At 45.5% G+C, this 14738-nt stretch overlaps 1 protein-coding gene across 7 annotated transcripts; it reads right to left on the bottom strand.

Moving 5' to 3' along the window:
* Positions 1-2763: 2763 nt before the first annotated feature.
* LOC136721597 (maestro heat-like repeat-containing protein family member 1) lies at positions 2764-14702 on the bottom strand. 7 transcript variants are annotated; one of them, XM_066697432.1, is made up of 24 exons: positions 14646-14702; positions 14087-14131; positions 11167-11309; positions 10796-10918; positions 10466-10628; positions 10251-10349; positions 10003-10154; positions 8571-8711; positions 8352-8444; positions 8186-8249; positions 7968-8081; positions 7694-7794; positions 7429-7586; positions 7201-7315; positions 6848-7104; positions 6647-6761; positions 6307-6435; positions 6014-6205; positions 5744-5893; positions 5449-5577; positions 5229-5331; positions 5050-5115; positions 4724-4872; positions 3332-3420 (listed from the first exon to the last, which is right to left on the bottom strand). In XM_066697432.1, the coding sequence occupies exons 2-23, from the start codon at positions 14106-14108 to the stop codon at positions 4730-4732; spliced, it is 2772 nt and encodes a 923-aa protein (XP_066553529.1). In that variant the 5' UTR covers positions 14109-14131; positions 14646-14702; the 3' UTR covers positions 3332-3420; positions 4724-4729. The 7 variants fall into 7 exon arrangements, with proteins under 7 accessions (XP_066553532.1, XP_066553529.1, XP_066553534.1 ...); XM_066697433.1 differs by having other exon boundaries at positions 3334-3420; positions 4686-4872; XM_066697437.1 differs by lacking the exon at positions 6014-6205.
* Between the last annotated feature and the right edge of the window lie 36 nt (positions 14703-14738).

Below are 14738 nucleotides of genomic sequence, written 5' to 3'. Positions count from 1 at the left end.
ACATGCTTACATGAAGTGTAAGAGGAACTGGCTGTCTTGTAATCCGGTTGTTTTTATTTTACTCCTGGAATTGCAAAGTCTTCTTGCAATTCCTTAGGTGTGTTTTTCTTCCACGAGACCATTTTGTAACTAATTCTGTATCCTCCTCCATGTTCAAGAACAGGTCGTACAGAAGTAGAAAGTGTCAACACATGTGGAAAGTCAATGAATGAGTCTACAGCATGCATGTCATGTAAATAGACTACAAACAAATTGGCAATTTTACTAAAGCTTAATGGAAGACACCATGTTACATGTAGCTTTATTGCTAACCGTGAAAAATAAACGTCATTTCCACAAACTTCAGGAAGGAGTATTTCATTTCTGTGTAGAAACGTACGCTTCTTATAAATGTATTAGCAACAGGGAAACGGAAATAAGTAAGCATTCCTTATGTTTTGACAACCAGGAAACAAAGAAGAAACAATTCCTTGTTTTCTGAGAACTGAAAACTGAAATAAGTAACCATTCCTTTTTTTCTGAGATCCAGGAAACAAAGAAGGAATAGGTAGCCATTGCTTGTTTCTTCATGAGTCTAGAAACAGAATTTTTTTTTTATTTCATTAAAAAAACAGGCAAACTGAAAAAGTAACCAAATACAAAACGTAGCAATCAGTAACCATCACTGTATTTGGAAAATTGGGAAACAGAAATAAGGAATAAGTAACCATTTCTTATTTTTTGGGAAACCGTTTTTTAGAGATAATAAACTATGTACATGTTCTTTGTTGAAAATCTGAAACCAGGAATAAGTGTCTATTACTAATTTCGTGTAAAACAGGGACAAATATAAAAAATTGTAATCATTACTTATTGAAATAAAATAGAAATAATGAATGAGAAACCATTACTTATTGATCAAAAGACATCAATCAGACATAAAAAACAAGTAAACATTAACAAGAAATATGTATCCATAATTCATTTATTGAGAAATCTTGAAAAAAATTGAAATACAGTGAGGGAAAAAAGTATTTGATCCCCTGCTGATTTTGTATGTTTGCCCACTGACAAAGAAATGATCAGTCTATAATTTTAATGGTAGGTGTATTTTAACAGTGAGAGACAGAATAACAACATAAAAATCCAGAAAAACGCATTTCAAAAAAGTTATAAATTGATTTGCATGTTAATGAGGGAAATAAGTATTTGATCCCCTATCAATCAGCAAAATTTCTGGCTCCCAGGTGTCTTTTATACAGGTAACGAGCTGAGATTAGGAGCACTCTCTTAAAGGGAGTGCTCCTAATCTCAGCTTGTTACCTGTATAAAAGACACCTGTCCACAGAAGCAATCAATCAATCAGATTCCAAACTCTCCACCATGGCCAAGACCAAAGAGCTGTCCAAGGATGTCAGGGACAAGATTGTAGACCTACACAAGGCTGGAATGGGCTACAAGACCATCGCCAAGCAGCTTGGTGAGAAGGTGACAACAGTTGGTGCGATTATTCGCAAATGGAAGAAACACAAAATAACTGTCAGTCTCCCTCGGTCTGGGGCTCCATGCAAGATCTCACCTCGTGGAGTTTCAATGATCATGAGAACGGTGAGGAATCAACCCAGAACTACACGGGAGGATCTTGTTAATGATTTCAAGGCAGCTGGGACCATAGTCACCAAGAAAATAATTGGTAACACACTACGCCGTGAAGGACTGAAATCCTGCAGTGCCTGCAAGGTCCCCCAGCTCAAGAAAGCACATGTACAGGCCCGTCTGAAGTTTGCCAATGAACATCTGAATGATTCAGAGGAGAACTGGGTGAAAGTGTTGTGGTCAGATGAGACCAAAATCGAGCTCTTTGGCATCAACTCAACTCGCCGTGTTTGGAGGAGGAGGAATGACCCCAAGAACACCATCCCCACCGTCAAACATGGAGGTGGAAACATTATGCTTTGGGGGTGTTTTTCTGCTAAGGGGACAGGACAACTGCACCGCATCAAAGGGACGATGGACGGGGCCATGTACTGTCAAATCTTGGGTGAGAACCTCCTTCCCTCATTGAAAATGGGTCGTGGATGGGTATTCCAGCATGACAATGACCCAAAACACACAGCCAAGGCAACAAAGGAGTGGCTCAAGAAGAAGCACATTAAGGTCCTGGAGTGGCCTAGCCAGTCTCCAGACCTTAATCCCATAGAAAATCTGTGGAGGGAGCTGAAGGTTCGAGTTGCCAAACATCAGCCTCAAAACCTTAATGACTTGGAGAGGATCTGCAAAGAGGAGTGGGACAAAATCCCTCCTGAGATGTGTGCAAACCTGGTGGCCAACTACAAGAAACGTCTGACCTCTGTGATTGCCAACAAGGGTTTTGCCACCAAGTACTAAGTCGAAGGGGTCCAATACTTATTTCCCTCATTAACATGCAAATCAATTTATAACTTTTTTTGAAATGCGTTTTTCTGGATTTTGTTGTTGTTATTCTGTCTCTCACTGTTAAAATACATCTACCATTAAAATTATAAACTGATCATTTCTTTGTCAGTGGGCAAACATACAAAATCAGCAGGGGATCAAATACTTTTTTCCCCCACTGTAGTGCACGTCTCAGTGTCTCAGTATACAGTGTGTGTGTCTCAGTGTCTTGGTATCTCAGTATATAATGTGCGTCTCAGTGTCTCAGTATACAGTCACCCCCTGTGATGCACGGATCTGAATCTCACTGTTATTACACAGGATCTGTGGCGGACAGGAGAGATGATCAGTGGTTCTCCGTTTTTACACTAATCATCAGGACTCAGTAGTGTCTGCCTGAACTGAAGCCCTCCTTCCCCAGGACACAGGGACCAAGATCAAGCCTCTCCGGATTGTCAGGGACAGCCGGTTTGTCTCCAGGTCTCAGTTGCTTCCCATCCTCAGACAGGATGAGTTTGGGATGAGCTGTATTGGGGTCCAGAGTCACATCCACTGTGGAGCAGAGAGGAGAGAAAGCAGTGCGTTTATAGAGAGGAGTTTATACCATCAGCACTGCCTGGCACTGGGGCTCTGCAGCTCGCGCTCTATACTGAGCTACAGGAGTTAAGAGTCATAAGTGGTTGTTTTGCAGGATTCAAATGTCATGTATTGAAAAGGTTGATATAAAGTCTACAAGACACACTATTAGACTCATGGCAACAGCTGTGATGTAACCTGTGACTGTGACTCAGTCTTCACAGCACAGTCCTGCGATATTGCCTCCATGTTCACAGATGTGTTTAAGACCCTCCAGACTGCTGAGGATGTGGAGCACAAACAGACTCACCTGCATGCCTGCGCAGCCTCTGCAGCTCTGAAACGGAGACACACAGCGTCTTTCCGCATGGTGTGAGAACAGGAGTCGTGATGAAAATCAGTGTCACCCCTGTCCATGCTGTCCCGACGGGCGAGCAGGGATGGCATTCTCTACAGTAGGAAGGAGGAGAGAGTCTTTAGTACAGCGCAGAGAGCAGACTGGGACTGAGTGGTTGAATGTTCATTGGTTCTCAATTGAATATCTATTCAATAGAAACAATGCACATATAGAGCTCTCAGTACACTAATATCTTCCACCCAGAAGCATGTCACGTGTTGTGAAGCGTGTCTTCCGTGTTCAGACATGTTTAATTCAAGCTGCCTTGTGACTGTAATTGTATTTTTAGTGTCTTTAACGGAATGTTTCCGACGACGGAGTCACCCGGGAAAGCCCGGAGGAAGGTGAAGTGTTTGTAATGTTTGTCTTTTACAGTACTGGAAACTTCACTGCAATTAGTAATGATGATTTTTTCCACACTTGGCTTTCTTTGATCCGTTTCTGAGCCGGACATCTCACTCATAAAACAGATCCCTCTGAAATAAACACGCTGGATTGTCGATTAGTCTCGAGTGATATTTTATACATCGAACGTGAAACCAGTTTGATTCCCCTGGGCCTTTAAAGACAAGTATTCAAAAGTGACTACTGTTCCATGTGCTTTTATGGTTTTAACAGTTAATAGTCATATCCATTGATTGATTAATTTCAGGTGCTGTGACATGTGATCGTTACACACGTGCAGAGCAACCGTCTTCCATTCGTACAGATTCCTGTTTTATTCAACATGGTAATAACTCTTTACACCCATTTGCCCCTGGTTGAGCTTCTGAGGTGTGCAAGTGTTTAATATGGACATTATAAGGAGTACAGGTATGTGACACTCATCAAATGAAACTGGACAACCTGTAATATAATATTCTGCATAGTTGATCATGATTAGACAAACTATTACACTACTACTAAGTTTTTTCACAAAAACAAAATGTGTTTTTTGAAATGTTGACCTATTGGCCTTTTTCCTGCAATAAAGTCTATGGGAAATCTTTTTTGAAAATTGCTAGTTGAAATACCACTCCTATTTAAATTTGGAGAAGTTGTTGGGTGAAAATACCACAAGAAATGAAGGAATTATGTGCATTTGAAAAAACTAGCCTAGCTGGTGAAGTTTAGAGAATTTGTACCACAAAAGTTCATTATAAGGGACACAAGCATGTGGGGCCACATTTCGTCTGACATTTTCAATCTATGCGTGATTTTAATACCTTAAATATTGAAATTATAGAACACACCTACACAGTATATCGAAAACACTTGGGTGTCTGAGACCACAGTGTCATACATCTACACAGCAGTGTGTCAGAGGACACTCAGTTACCCTGTGCAGCTGCTGAGGGGGAGACCTCATCTCCTCACCTCTTCTCATGGGTGGCAGCAGAAGAGCCTCTTCCACACAGGCACCTTCGCAGGCCTCTGGCGCTGGGAGGCAGTGCAGTACTCCAGGGCCTGAGAGGCGCAGCTCCTTGCCTGTGCGTCGCTCTCCTCCTGAAGGGCCCGCGTCAGAGCTAGAGACACAGGGAGAGGATGAGCTGAACACACAGCGCTGAAGTGACAGAGAGGGCACAGCGACAGGCCGACACACTCTACTCCAGCCCGGCAACAAAGATTGGCTCTTTACACACAGCCAGGACCAGAGCAGCAGTGACGCGGTAACACACTGACGCACTCAAGGGCTGCGTTACCTGCGATGCTCTGATCCATCCATCGACGACTGAGGAGGGACTGCGGGGCGTTTTTAATCAGGCACTCTGTGGGTCAGAGAGAGCAACACTGAGTCACAATTCAGGACACATCTTGGCTACAGTGTGCCTGTGAGCTCCATCATGGGCCCACATCCTGCCCAGGTGTCTCATCTCCTCACCTGTAAAGATGGCAGCGCAGGCTCTGACTCCAGGAAAGCGGCTGCTCAGGCAGTCCAGGGCGCAGCTGAAGGACCAGCCCAGGGCCTCTGGGAAATTAGACGCCTAGAGAAGACAGGGAGTCAGATTCTGTGACTCTCAGCAGACCTGTAACTCAAGAGCCACAAACATGCAGCATCTCTCTGTCCTTCATACACAACACAATGGCCACACTGTCCTTACCCAGAATGCAAGGTCATCCAGGAAGGTACGAAAGTCCAAACCCTGCTCCTGCTTGTTCTTGTAGATCAGTCTGCTGATGGTGCCGAGTTCTGGCACTGACCCAGTGTTGTTGAGGGTCAGGTGGTAGGTCTGCACAAGAGATAAAAGCTTAGCCTCAACACTCGGCACTGATGCCATGACATAGCGGCACAATCTGACCGCAAGGTCTCAAATTCTATGTTTGTAACTCTTCTTATATTCTTAAAAACCGCTGCAGGCCCTCCTGGGTATGCCCGGCCCACTGAGCTGCCCTTACCTTGCACACCTTTGGACTGGAGTCTGGGAGGTGCAACACCAGACGCACCAGCGCCTCCTGCAGTTCCTCTCTGATGTGGGCCGTCACTGCCTGGCACCGGCACAATTCCCCCAGCATGGTGGCGCCGGCGCAGCGCAGCGCCTCGTCCTCCTGGAAACAAGCAGAGAGGGTCAGGCACAGCCTGTGACACACTGAACACAACAGCCTGCAGGCCGGACACTTAAACCTCTCACTGAGACACGGAGCCGGAAGAGCAAAACAGTGACTCACTCTTTCCCAGAGCGCAGTGACCCTAAGCAGGACGTCTGCAAGGACATCCCGGCAGACGCCGTCCCGTCTTAGGTTGGGCAAGAGCTGCGAGAGGGCGGACAGAGCTCCCAGGACCACCTGCCTGTCCGCCACGTCTGCGTCCTGCAGGCCCGAGCCGAGGAAGGCCAGCAGCTCCCGGCTCCGTTCTTCCACCTGCACAGAGAAACCCAGAGCACCCCGTCAGCACGGACACCCCCCGAGAGAAGAATTGAAACATCGGCGGCATGCGGTCCTGCGCCACACACTGTCCTTACCTGGGTGGCCGTGGCTCTCTGCAGGCCCTGGAATAGCTGCAACCTCACAGGCACAGAAGGGTCCTGGGCTCGGAGCTTCAAGTTCTTAAGCAGCATGGCCCTCAAATGTTTCTCTGAGCCGCACAGCAGCTGCAAGGCAGACAATGTACATGGAATACTTACGTCCCAAACGTTTAAACGCATGAAGAAACACAATTTATATTGTTGTTGCTGCTGTATTTCAACAATTGCACAAACACCCAGTTCGCAAAAAGTTCAGCTGCTTCCCAGGCAAAGCACCAGCTCCGACACCAGCACCGGCACCACGTCGGTGGAAAAGCGCTAACAGAGACGCACTCACCTCAGAGAAGAAAGCCGTCAACGCGACTCTGTGCTGCTCCTGGTCAGAGCTCAGGAAAGGGACGAGGACCTTAACGATGCCGGGGAGATGCGAGCCGCCGTGCTGAGCCATGGCCCTGGAGGACAAAGGGAAGGCAGTGAAGAGACAGTAAATATGAATACGTTCCTGTCAGCGCAGCCTGTGATGGAGAGATACCCGTACCTGGCCAGGAGACGGACCCCTTCAGTGTGGCTCTCGGCGCTTGGCAGCTCCGCCCAGGCCTCTTCCTGCTCCAACTGCTCCGACACCGTCCCCAGCTGGGCCTGTAGCACCAAGGCCCGCACGGCCAGCATGGTCTCTCTGATGTCCTCACTGAGGCCCATCCGGAGAAGTAGGGTGCCAAAGAGTCGGGGAAAGACCCTCTGAAAGGGCCTCTTCTGCTCTGGGGCGGCCAGCAACTCTTGCACAGCAGTAATCACCTGACACCGGGAGAGACAGACAGGGTCACACTCAGAGAGAAGGCACCCAATTTACAGCACTATATCTCTGGAAGCGTCACAGAGAGATGTACTCACAGCCAGGGTCTGGCGCCCAGCAGGTGAGGCGCTAAGCTTTCCCAAGAGGAACGCCAGCAGCTTGCGGGACAACTTGCTGTCTGAACTCAAGGCCCTCCATAGCGCACAGATGGAGCTGGGGGAGACAGAAACACAGTGAGACAGAGACACACGGGAGCTCCTCGCTGTGACACACTGTGACACATGAGCCAATCATGTGTGAGGGACAGGCACTTCTGTGAGGCTCACCGGTCCAGCGGCAGGGCTCGGTCCAGCGGCAGGGCTCGGTTCAGCAACGTCTCGACGAGCTCCTCCGGGCAGTGAGACACGAGGCGGGCGACCACTCTCAGCTGCCGGTCAGCCAGGTGGGGCAGGCAGGTTTGCAGAGCATCCAAGATCTCAGGGACCTGGAGGACAGAGGAGACAGACACTCAGTCTACTACACTGCTGCCCAGCACAGTACACACAGCGGGCTGGGCTCTCCTCTCGTGAGAGACTCCAAACTGGCCCATACCTGCTTCGTCAGCTTGGCTCGACCGGCCTGCAGGACACGAAAGCAGGCGGAGCTGCTGTCCCGGGGGAAGGAGGGCTGGCCTGGAATGGGCTGGGTGTTCCCTGTAATCAGATTTGAGGTTTGGTATGGAAAGGACAGGAAAACGAATCAATCACAGAGATCAGGAGAAACAATACGGTTACAGGCTGAGAGTGTCTGTGTGTGCCGATCACAGCAGGAGGTCAGACAGCACTGAGAGCACCGTAGCGCAGTGGGACGGGGGGGAGGACGGTACCTGCGGCGCTGAGGAGGTGTGCCAGAATCACCCCAGCTGCGGCCCGGCTCGGCTCACTGGTGCACTTCAGTAACTGTATAAGCAGACTGGCGACCAACTTTGGGAAGGCGGTGGCTGTGGGAATAAGGCAAGCAGCACAGAGCAGTGAGGACACGACACGACACAGGCCAGCGGATCAGAACCAAGACTCTCTCCTGAGTGAAATTAGAGAGACTTACCGAGAAGTGTGACGACGCTCAGGACCGCGTCCACAGGCAGCCGGCTCTCCCGACGGGCGCGGATCTGAAGGAGAAAGACAGGGTCACTGCGTACCCGCTGCACAGAGTCGGCTGCACAGGGCCCGTGTGTCGGGGTGTGTTGGCGGTTTCACAGAATAGGACCTACCTCCTGGTGCAGGCTCCTTAGCAGGGGGAACACAGAGGGGCGGATTATTTTCCGGTCCGTGCCCAAGGCCGCCAGGATGATGCAGCGCACGTTCTACAATAAAGAAAAAGTATCAACCTAAAAACTATATAAGAACATAAACATAAAACCAAGCCTTTAACCTGAGCCGGTCTGATCTAAACCCACCCCTGCTACCCCAGTCAGCACAGAAAGCCGTACCTTGACCAGAGCTTCACCGTCGGACCTCTGTCTGTACATCACCACTGTGGTGTCGATCAGCCCCCTTAGGTTGGCCCGGAGAGTCGCAGGGCTCAGCAGCGGCGTCAGGGAAGCCAAGGCATTGATTACCGCATCATGGACCTGCAGGACGGACACAGAGACCGGTCAGTGTGGGCAACGCCAAGAGGGCAAAAGAGCAACAACTCAGAACAAGTGGGTGACGGCAGCTCGTTAGGATTATCAGTATACAGGGTGAATTACAGTGATTTATACTGTGGCAATCCTGTCCCTGAAGACAACTGACCCTCCCCAACACACTGTGCCTGGCAGAACCAGCTGGCAGAGGAAATACAAAAATTATTTTCGTTTTTGTGTTTCTCATTTTCTTTCTGTGTTTTTCTTTTGGCATTTGTGTTCTTTAGGGGCTCAAATTGGCACCATAAGTAACGAATTCAAAATAAAAAATATAAAAAAATAAAGTTGAGAAAAAATTGATGTTGAGAGCAAATCAAAATGTATGGAATTGTAAACAAAAGTAATTATATCATAAGCAAAAAAAAAACATAATTGAAAGGAAATAATGTTAAAGGAGACACTGGAGCCCCTGTCTTTGGTTGCGATGCTGCAATCTTTGCTTTCACCGCCAGTTTCCTTGCATTCGTTTTTTTTTCGTTTACGAGTTTTGGCACTGTTTTGTCATGAGGGCTTAGAGGGAGGCGTAGGTCATGGCTCCCTCTAATACCATACCATAAAAAACAGGTTTAGACAATCAGATCATGACACTTGAAAAAACATGAATAAATACACATAATATACATGCAATTTCATATCGAACAAAAACTTGTTAAACATAAGCAAGGGTTAATTTCTTAATTTCATTTAAAAATTAATCATATTCCTAATAAGAACCATATACGTTTACAAGGATACATTCTCCCCCCACCATTACAGAAAAGGATGCAAGTCAAATTCTTCATTAAGTCCTTTTGGAGACATTGTATTTAAGCAATAGATCCAAAATGTCTCTCGACGTAACAGTAATCGATTGATGTCCCCCCCCTCTTCTTGATGTCTTATATATACTTTAACGATGAAATAGGATGTTTTTTCGGTAAAAATCACAGGATTCAATAAATCTTGTCTGCGTATACTACTTCTGTGCTCACTGATCTTAAGACACCTTTTTGTTTTACCAATGTATGCTAGAGTGCAGGGACATTTCATATAAATAACATTGTGTGTATTACACGTGATAATGCCTCCGATTACAATATTTTTACCAGAAACAGGATTTTTGCATTTGTGTTCTTCCTGTTGCATTTGCGTTCTGCTTTTTGTTTTTGTGTTTTTCTTTTTGCAGTTGTGTTTTGCACTTCAGGCCAACGTATTTACCAGTCCACATTTGACAATCACATTTCCCAGCGGCCCGTACCTGCAGGTTCCGTTCGAACCTGTTCCACATCTGAAAAGATGAGTAAACGGTGTCCAGGATTGGAAAGAAGTCCTGCTTCCTCAGGGTCGGGTCAGAGCTCCCTCTGGGGCCAGAAAAGAAGTCCTGAATGCTTTCGGAGAAGTCTGTGAGCACTGGGAAATGATAAACAGACTCCGGGGTCAATATCCATGAGACACACGCGTCACGGATATCTGTCATTCCAGGAGTCAGCTGCAACCCTCACTCACCTGAGCACAGCGCCATCCTGACCTCAGACTCGGTGACCCCGTTCAGCAGGGGCATCAGGCTCTGGATAATGTCCCTGAGATGGGGCACCATTCCAGACACTGCACACACACAGAAGGCGGTTAGGGTCAGGTGAATAAAACAGGTCAGTTCCCTTTTGTGCCAGGCTTCGGCAAAGCACAGTGGCTTCAGGAATCGAAGCAGCAGGCAGACTCACCATTTGCTCGTGACAGACGTCCCAAAGTGGTCAGCAACATGGGGTCTGCATCCACATCTGCCCTCAACAAAATGTCCAGAGCTGCCAAGACCTCCTCGAGAAACCGGGACCCCAGCACCAGCAGGATGTCGCTGGCTGCCTGCCGCCTCTCCGGAGGCTCGTTCTGGGTCAGGGGAAGACGAGAGGAGGAGGGTGAGTCTGAGAAGGCTTTCTGGGGACAGCAGTGTATCTGGCACATCTCTGAGTGACAAGAATCATTATACAAAAAAACAGGAAGGTCTTTGTCTAATGTGCACGTTTCAGAGCGCCTCACAGGAGGGAGTAACTCACCGCATCCCTGCCCAATTTCTCAGAAACCATAGCGAATGCCTTCCCGGCTGTGGAGGGGCTGATGGCTTCAATGTGGCTGGTCAGCACCTTTCCCATGGCCTGCAGGACGGCCTCATGGGCTACCTGAGCAGAGAAACACAGGAGGAAGAGCTCACGAATGATGTGATCAATGTCTCTCTTCTCTGCATGACTGACAGCATTACAGCCTTGAACCCTCTGTGCACAAGGACACTGAGAGCTGTATGGATTTCCAAAAACTCAATCACACCATGTACACACTTTATAAGCTGCAGAAAACACAAATCTGGAAGAAGAAACAAAGAAGAAAGAAGGCATGATTCCTACTGACAGACAGATCAAAGGAGTCGCACCTCGTGGTCTCTTCTCAAGAAACCGACACCCCACAAAAAGAAGTCTTCTGGGTCGGCCACGTCGGAGAAAGCCACCACTTTCTCCAGCACCTGCTGCTCAGTGGCGCCTGATTCAAGGGCCCGCTGAAGATCAAACATCTTCACTGAGGAGACAATACCAACAAACAAATATTCAGACATTCTGCTGTCTGTCACTGGAGTCTTCAATTAAGCACAGACCTCATGTCTTAATTACTCTGTAGGATACTCCATAAACACACGTGCAGATGACATCCAAATACCAGATATTTAAAGGGACTGCTATATTTGTATTTCCAAACTGAGGACTGTATTATTAGGGGGCCAAGCAACGAAGTTGTTGGACAACCTTTTGTAATTGGTCGGATTATTATTATTATTATTCTGCCATATATTTCAAATGGCCATAAAATGAAAACTACTGGACAGAATTTCACCAAGTGAAAAATACAATTGAACCTTACATCACTGAAGCAAACAATGAAGGAATTGATATTAAAGTCCACTGACTTTGAATACATACTTCAAATGACAACAAATTAAAACCGCAAATGTATGCTACATTGGATTGAAACTGAAAATAACACATTTAATAACATATGCATTTAAACTACAAATGCCTGCTGAAATCTGAAACCTACTGATACATGGATGCCTTAAAAGTTGCATGCAACTTCTAGTTATTATTATTATTATTATTATTCCGCCATATATTTGAAATTGCCATAAAATTAAAACTACTCGACTGGATACCTATATGACGTTGTCCCTCAACAAATTTGAAGCTCATACGCCTTATCGTTTGGTGCCAATATTGGATTAATGACAATTATTAGACAATATTCAATCATCTTCTTCTCCAAAACCGCTAATGGGACAGATGTGAAACTTGGTGCATGACTTCGTGTTATGACCTATATTCAGATTTGTAAATAAAATAAAAAAGATGTATAAAACTACATTTGTCTGTACTTTCACAAACGTCATCCAATCCATTTAGATAACACATCTATCAATCACAGAAAATGCCACCACTTGTAGGGACTTCCAGTACAGACCACATACTCCAAAACCCAACCATCAAGCCAACCTTTCAGCAGGATTCGATCACAAGAACTCAGACACATGCAGGTGTTGACATGTACAAGATACGAGAACATCTCTTAGTCTTGCATGTTGTGCCATTACCAACTGCGCCACTGGGGAGCTTGCTATTAAGGCTTGGATTTATAATAGAGTACATTTATGAAGCGATCCACATGAATGTATAACGTGTACCTGAAAAAAGAGAGGGAGCTGTACTACCAATACAAATTTAACCAATAGTAATCTTTACAAATATTGAAATGGTTAACAATTTTATATTGTCTATGTATTCATTGTAAGAATAAAAAAGACTTTAGTTAATGTAAACTGAAAAGTATGTTAAACACGGCGGTTAAATTGGGCCGGGGCCGTTCGGGGCTGAGCCCCGGCCCATAGGCTTACAACTTTCCTCATTCATTTTCAACAATATAGGATATATATTTTGTACACCGTTATCATTCTTACTAATTCAAGCACTGATTCAAAAGCGTTGCTTTTGTGGCACATAATAAATGAGGTGCGCCCCCAAAGGTTACAAGATTACATCAGAGCTTCAAAAAATCTTCGGTAGCGTTAGCCACAGGGAATCGGAGTGATGTTTCTGCTCCCGCCACTTTGTCGTGAAGTGTACATTAGGTTAAGTCACTTAATTTATGTTTTCTTGCACTCGTATTATACAAGACTGTACGTCGCAAATTCATTTCCTACCGATGATCCGATCTCAAAGTTTCAGAGGTAAAAGATATGAGTGAGGTAAAGAGGAGGAAGCTTACAGACGACTTCAAAAGGTAGGCTAGGCCTGTGTTAGTCACTACTTAACATGTACAGTAGGCTGCCTGCTTGTTGCCACAGGGTGAGATTTGTGAAGCAAAAGCCAATGCTTTTGAAACGTTTTTATTCGTGAAAATAAATCACGAAATTTGAAACTCAACCCCTAGGTCTCCTGAACACTTTTCATTTGTTCAGGTCCGGCAGCATACTAGCATGCTCTAGCACCTACACGCCTGCTGTTCTCCAGTTTCAGATCATATGGTGTCGGACGGACTGTTCGGTGTGTTGCGGACTGGGTACCATGGGCCGTTCTGTGCTAGAAAGTCCAGGACCACTTTTTAGTCCCAGGCCGCCTCTGTATGGTGTATTCAAACGATTTTATCAAGTCCAGTTTAATTTTCCTAATAAAAAGACTGTTCTACTTAATATTTTGTATTTCTATTCTCTCCTTTAATGGTTACATCATTCCTATATTTGATACTAACACAAAGGAGAGGGCACAGGCCTACAGAAAGATTGTATTGTCATCAGATGTACATTTGCACACTGCCAGCATCTAGAATGATTTTGATCAGCATGTTAGTGTTCATAGCAGAGGGCTCTCTCAACTTGTTATATTTTACAATTTGTCAATTGATAAGATTTTGTAGGCTTTGCATACACATGTGCACCCCTGGAAAGCCTGAAACCACAGAGCCCCCCACATAACAAATCCCAATTTAACCCCTGGTTAAACACGATATAGCCCTACAGATGTTTGGCTGCTTATAGCTTTATTAGTTTCAATATTCATGTACTAGCATTATCATAGTGTAGCAGTTCCGAAGCCATATTATGAAGCCTGGGCCATTCTGCGTTGTGGTTCGATCACTGCACTGTGGTGTGTGAGACCTGGGTTTGAATCTCATCATGGCTGAAACCCTTAAGTCTGTTAAATATGTCACATCACTCCACATATGCTTGGCCCCCTACATTGCTGCTTGCAGCTATATTTATTTCTTATTACGAATCAGTAAAAAGGACTCAAAACAAATAGCCAACTCACCTAAGGCCTCAAAATGCTCCATGTTGAATTGGAGGTGTACTGATACTAAATTAAAACAGAAGAATTCTGGGTTACATTTAATTTCACTTTATCGATTGTATTATTTTGTGTGAATAAGCACAGTATGCTGACCATTGGTGCATTAGAGTGAAGAAAATCAAGTCAAAGAATTATAAAGTGTATTTTTAAACAATAACAACAATATTTAAAATAAAACAATGCAGTGATGTATAGTTCAGTATGGCCAACTCAAATATGAATCCCAATGTTCAAAGACAGTTTCCATTGCAAGGCAAGAGATGCAGGCATCGCAATATTGTAAATTTATCCAGCAGGGAGGCAAACACATGTCAGGTTTGTCACAAATACACTAAAACAAAAGCCTCACAACCGAAGTTTCTATTGTCCACAATATGAAATGCGTCTTACATTAAGTTCAACACTATTGTCCAGTACAGCCTATGGGACTCACATCTAAATAAGCACATTCATAAATTCATAAGCACATTCATCTTAACAGACACGCATTTGCACATTTGCAGCGCTAACTCATACTCACACGGCTGCTTCCATGCGGATCCATGACGCACTGAATCCGCATCCTGTGCGTCGGGTTAAAGCGCCTCTCTGACGTCATAATTGAACTCGATTT

The sequence above is a fragment of the Amia ocellicauda genome, unplaced genomic scaffold (assembly GCF_036373705.1).
Source record: "Amia ocellicauda isolate fAmiCal2 unplaced genomic scaffold, fAmiCal2.hap1 HAP1_SCAFFOLD_117, whole genome shotgun sequence".
NCBI lineage: Eukaryota > Metazoa > Chordata > Actinopteri > Amiiformes > Amiidae > Amia > Amia ocellicauda.
The sequence above is the reverse complement of the archived record's forward strand: the minus strand, read 5'-3'. Positions and strand labels throughout refer to the sequence as shown.

What these genes read in the sequence shown, in the direction of transcription:
- LOC136721597 (XM_066697432.1), bottom strand. Translation starts at nt 14,108, where the DNA reads ATGGAGCATTTTGAGGCCTTAG. An exon ending in TAAGGAGCCTGCACCAGGAG is followed by an intron (nt 8,250 to 8,351) that starts GTAGGTCCTATT and finishes TTTCTCCTTCAG; the next exon opens with ATCCGCGCCCGTCGGGAGAG. An exon ending in CTGGGCGCCAGACCCTGGCT is followed by an intron (nt 7,105 to 7,200) that starts GTGAGTACATCT and finishes TCCCGGTGTCAG; the next exon opens with GTGATTACTGCTGTGCAAGA.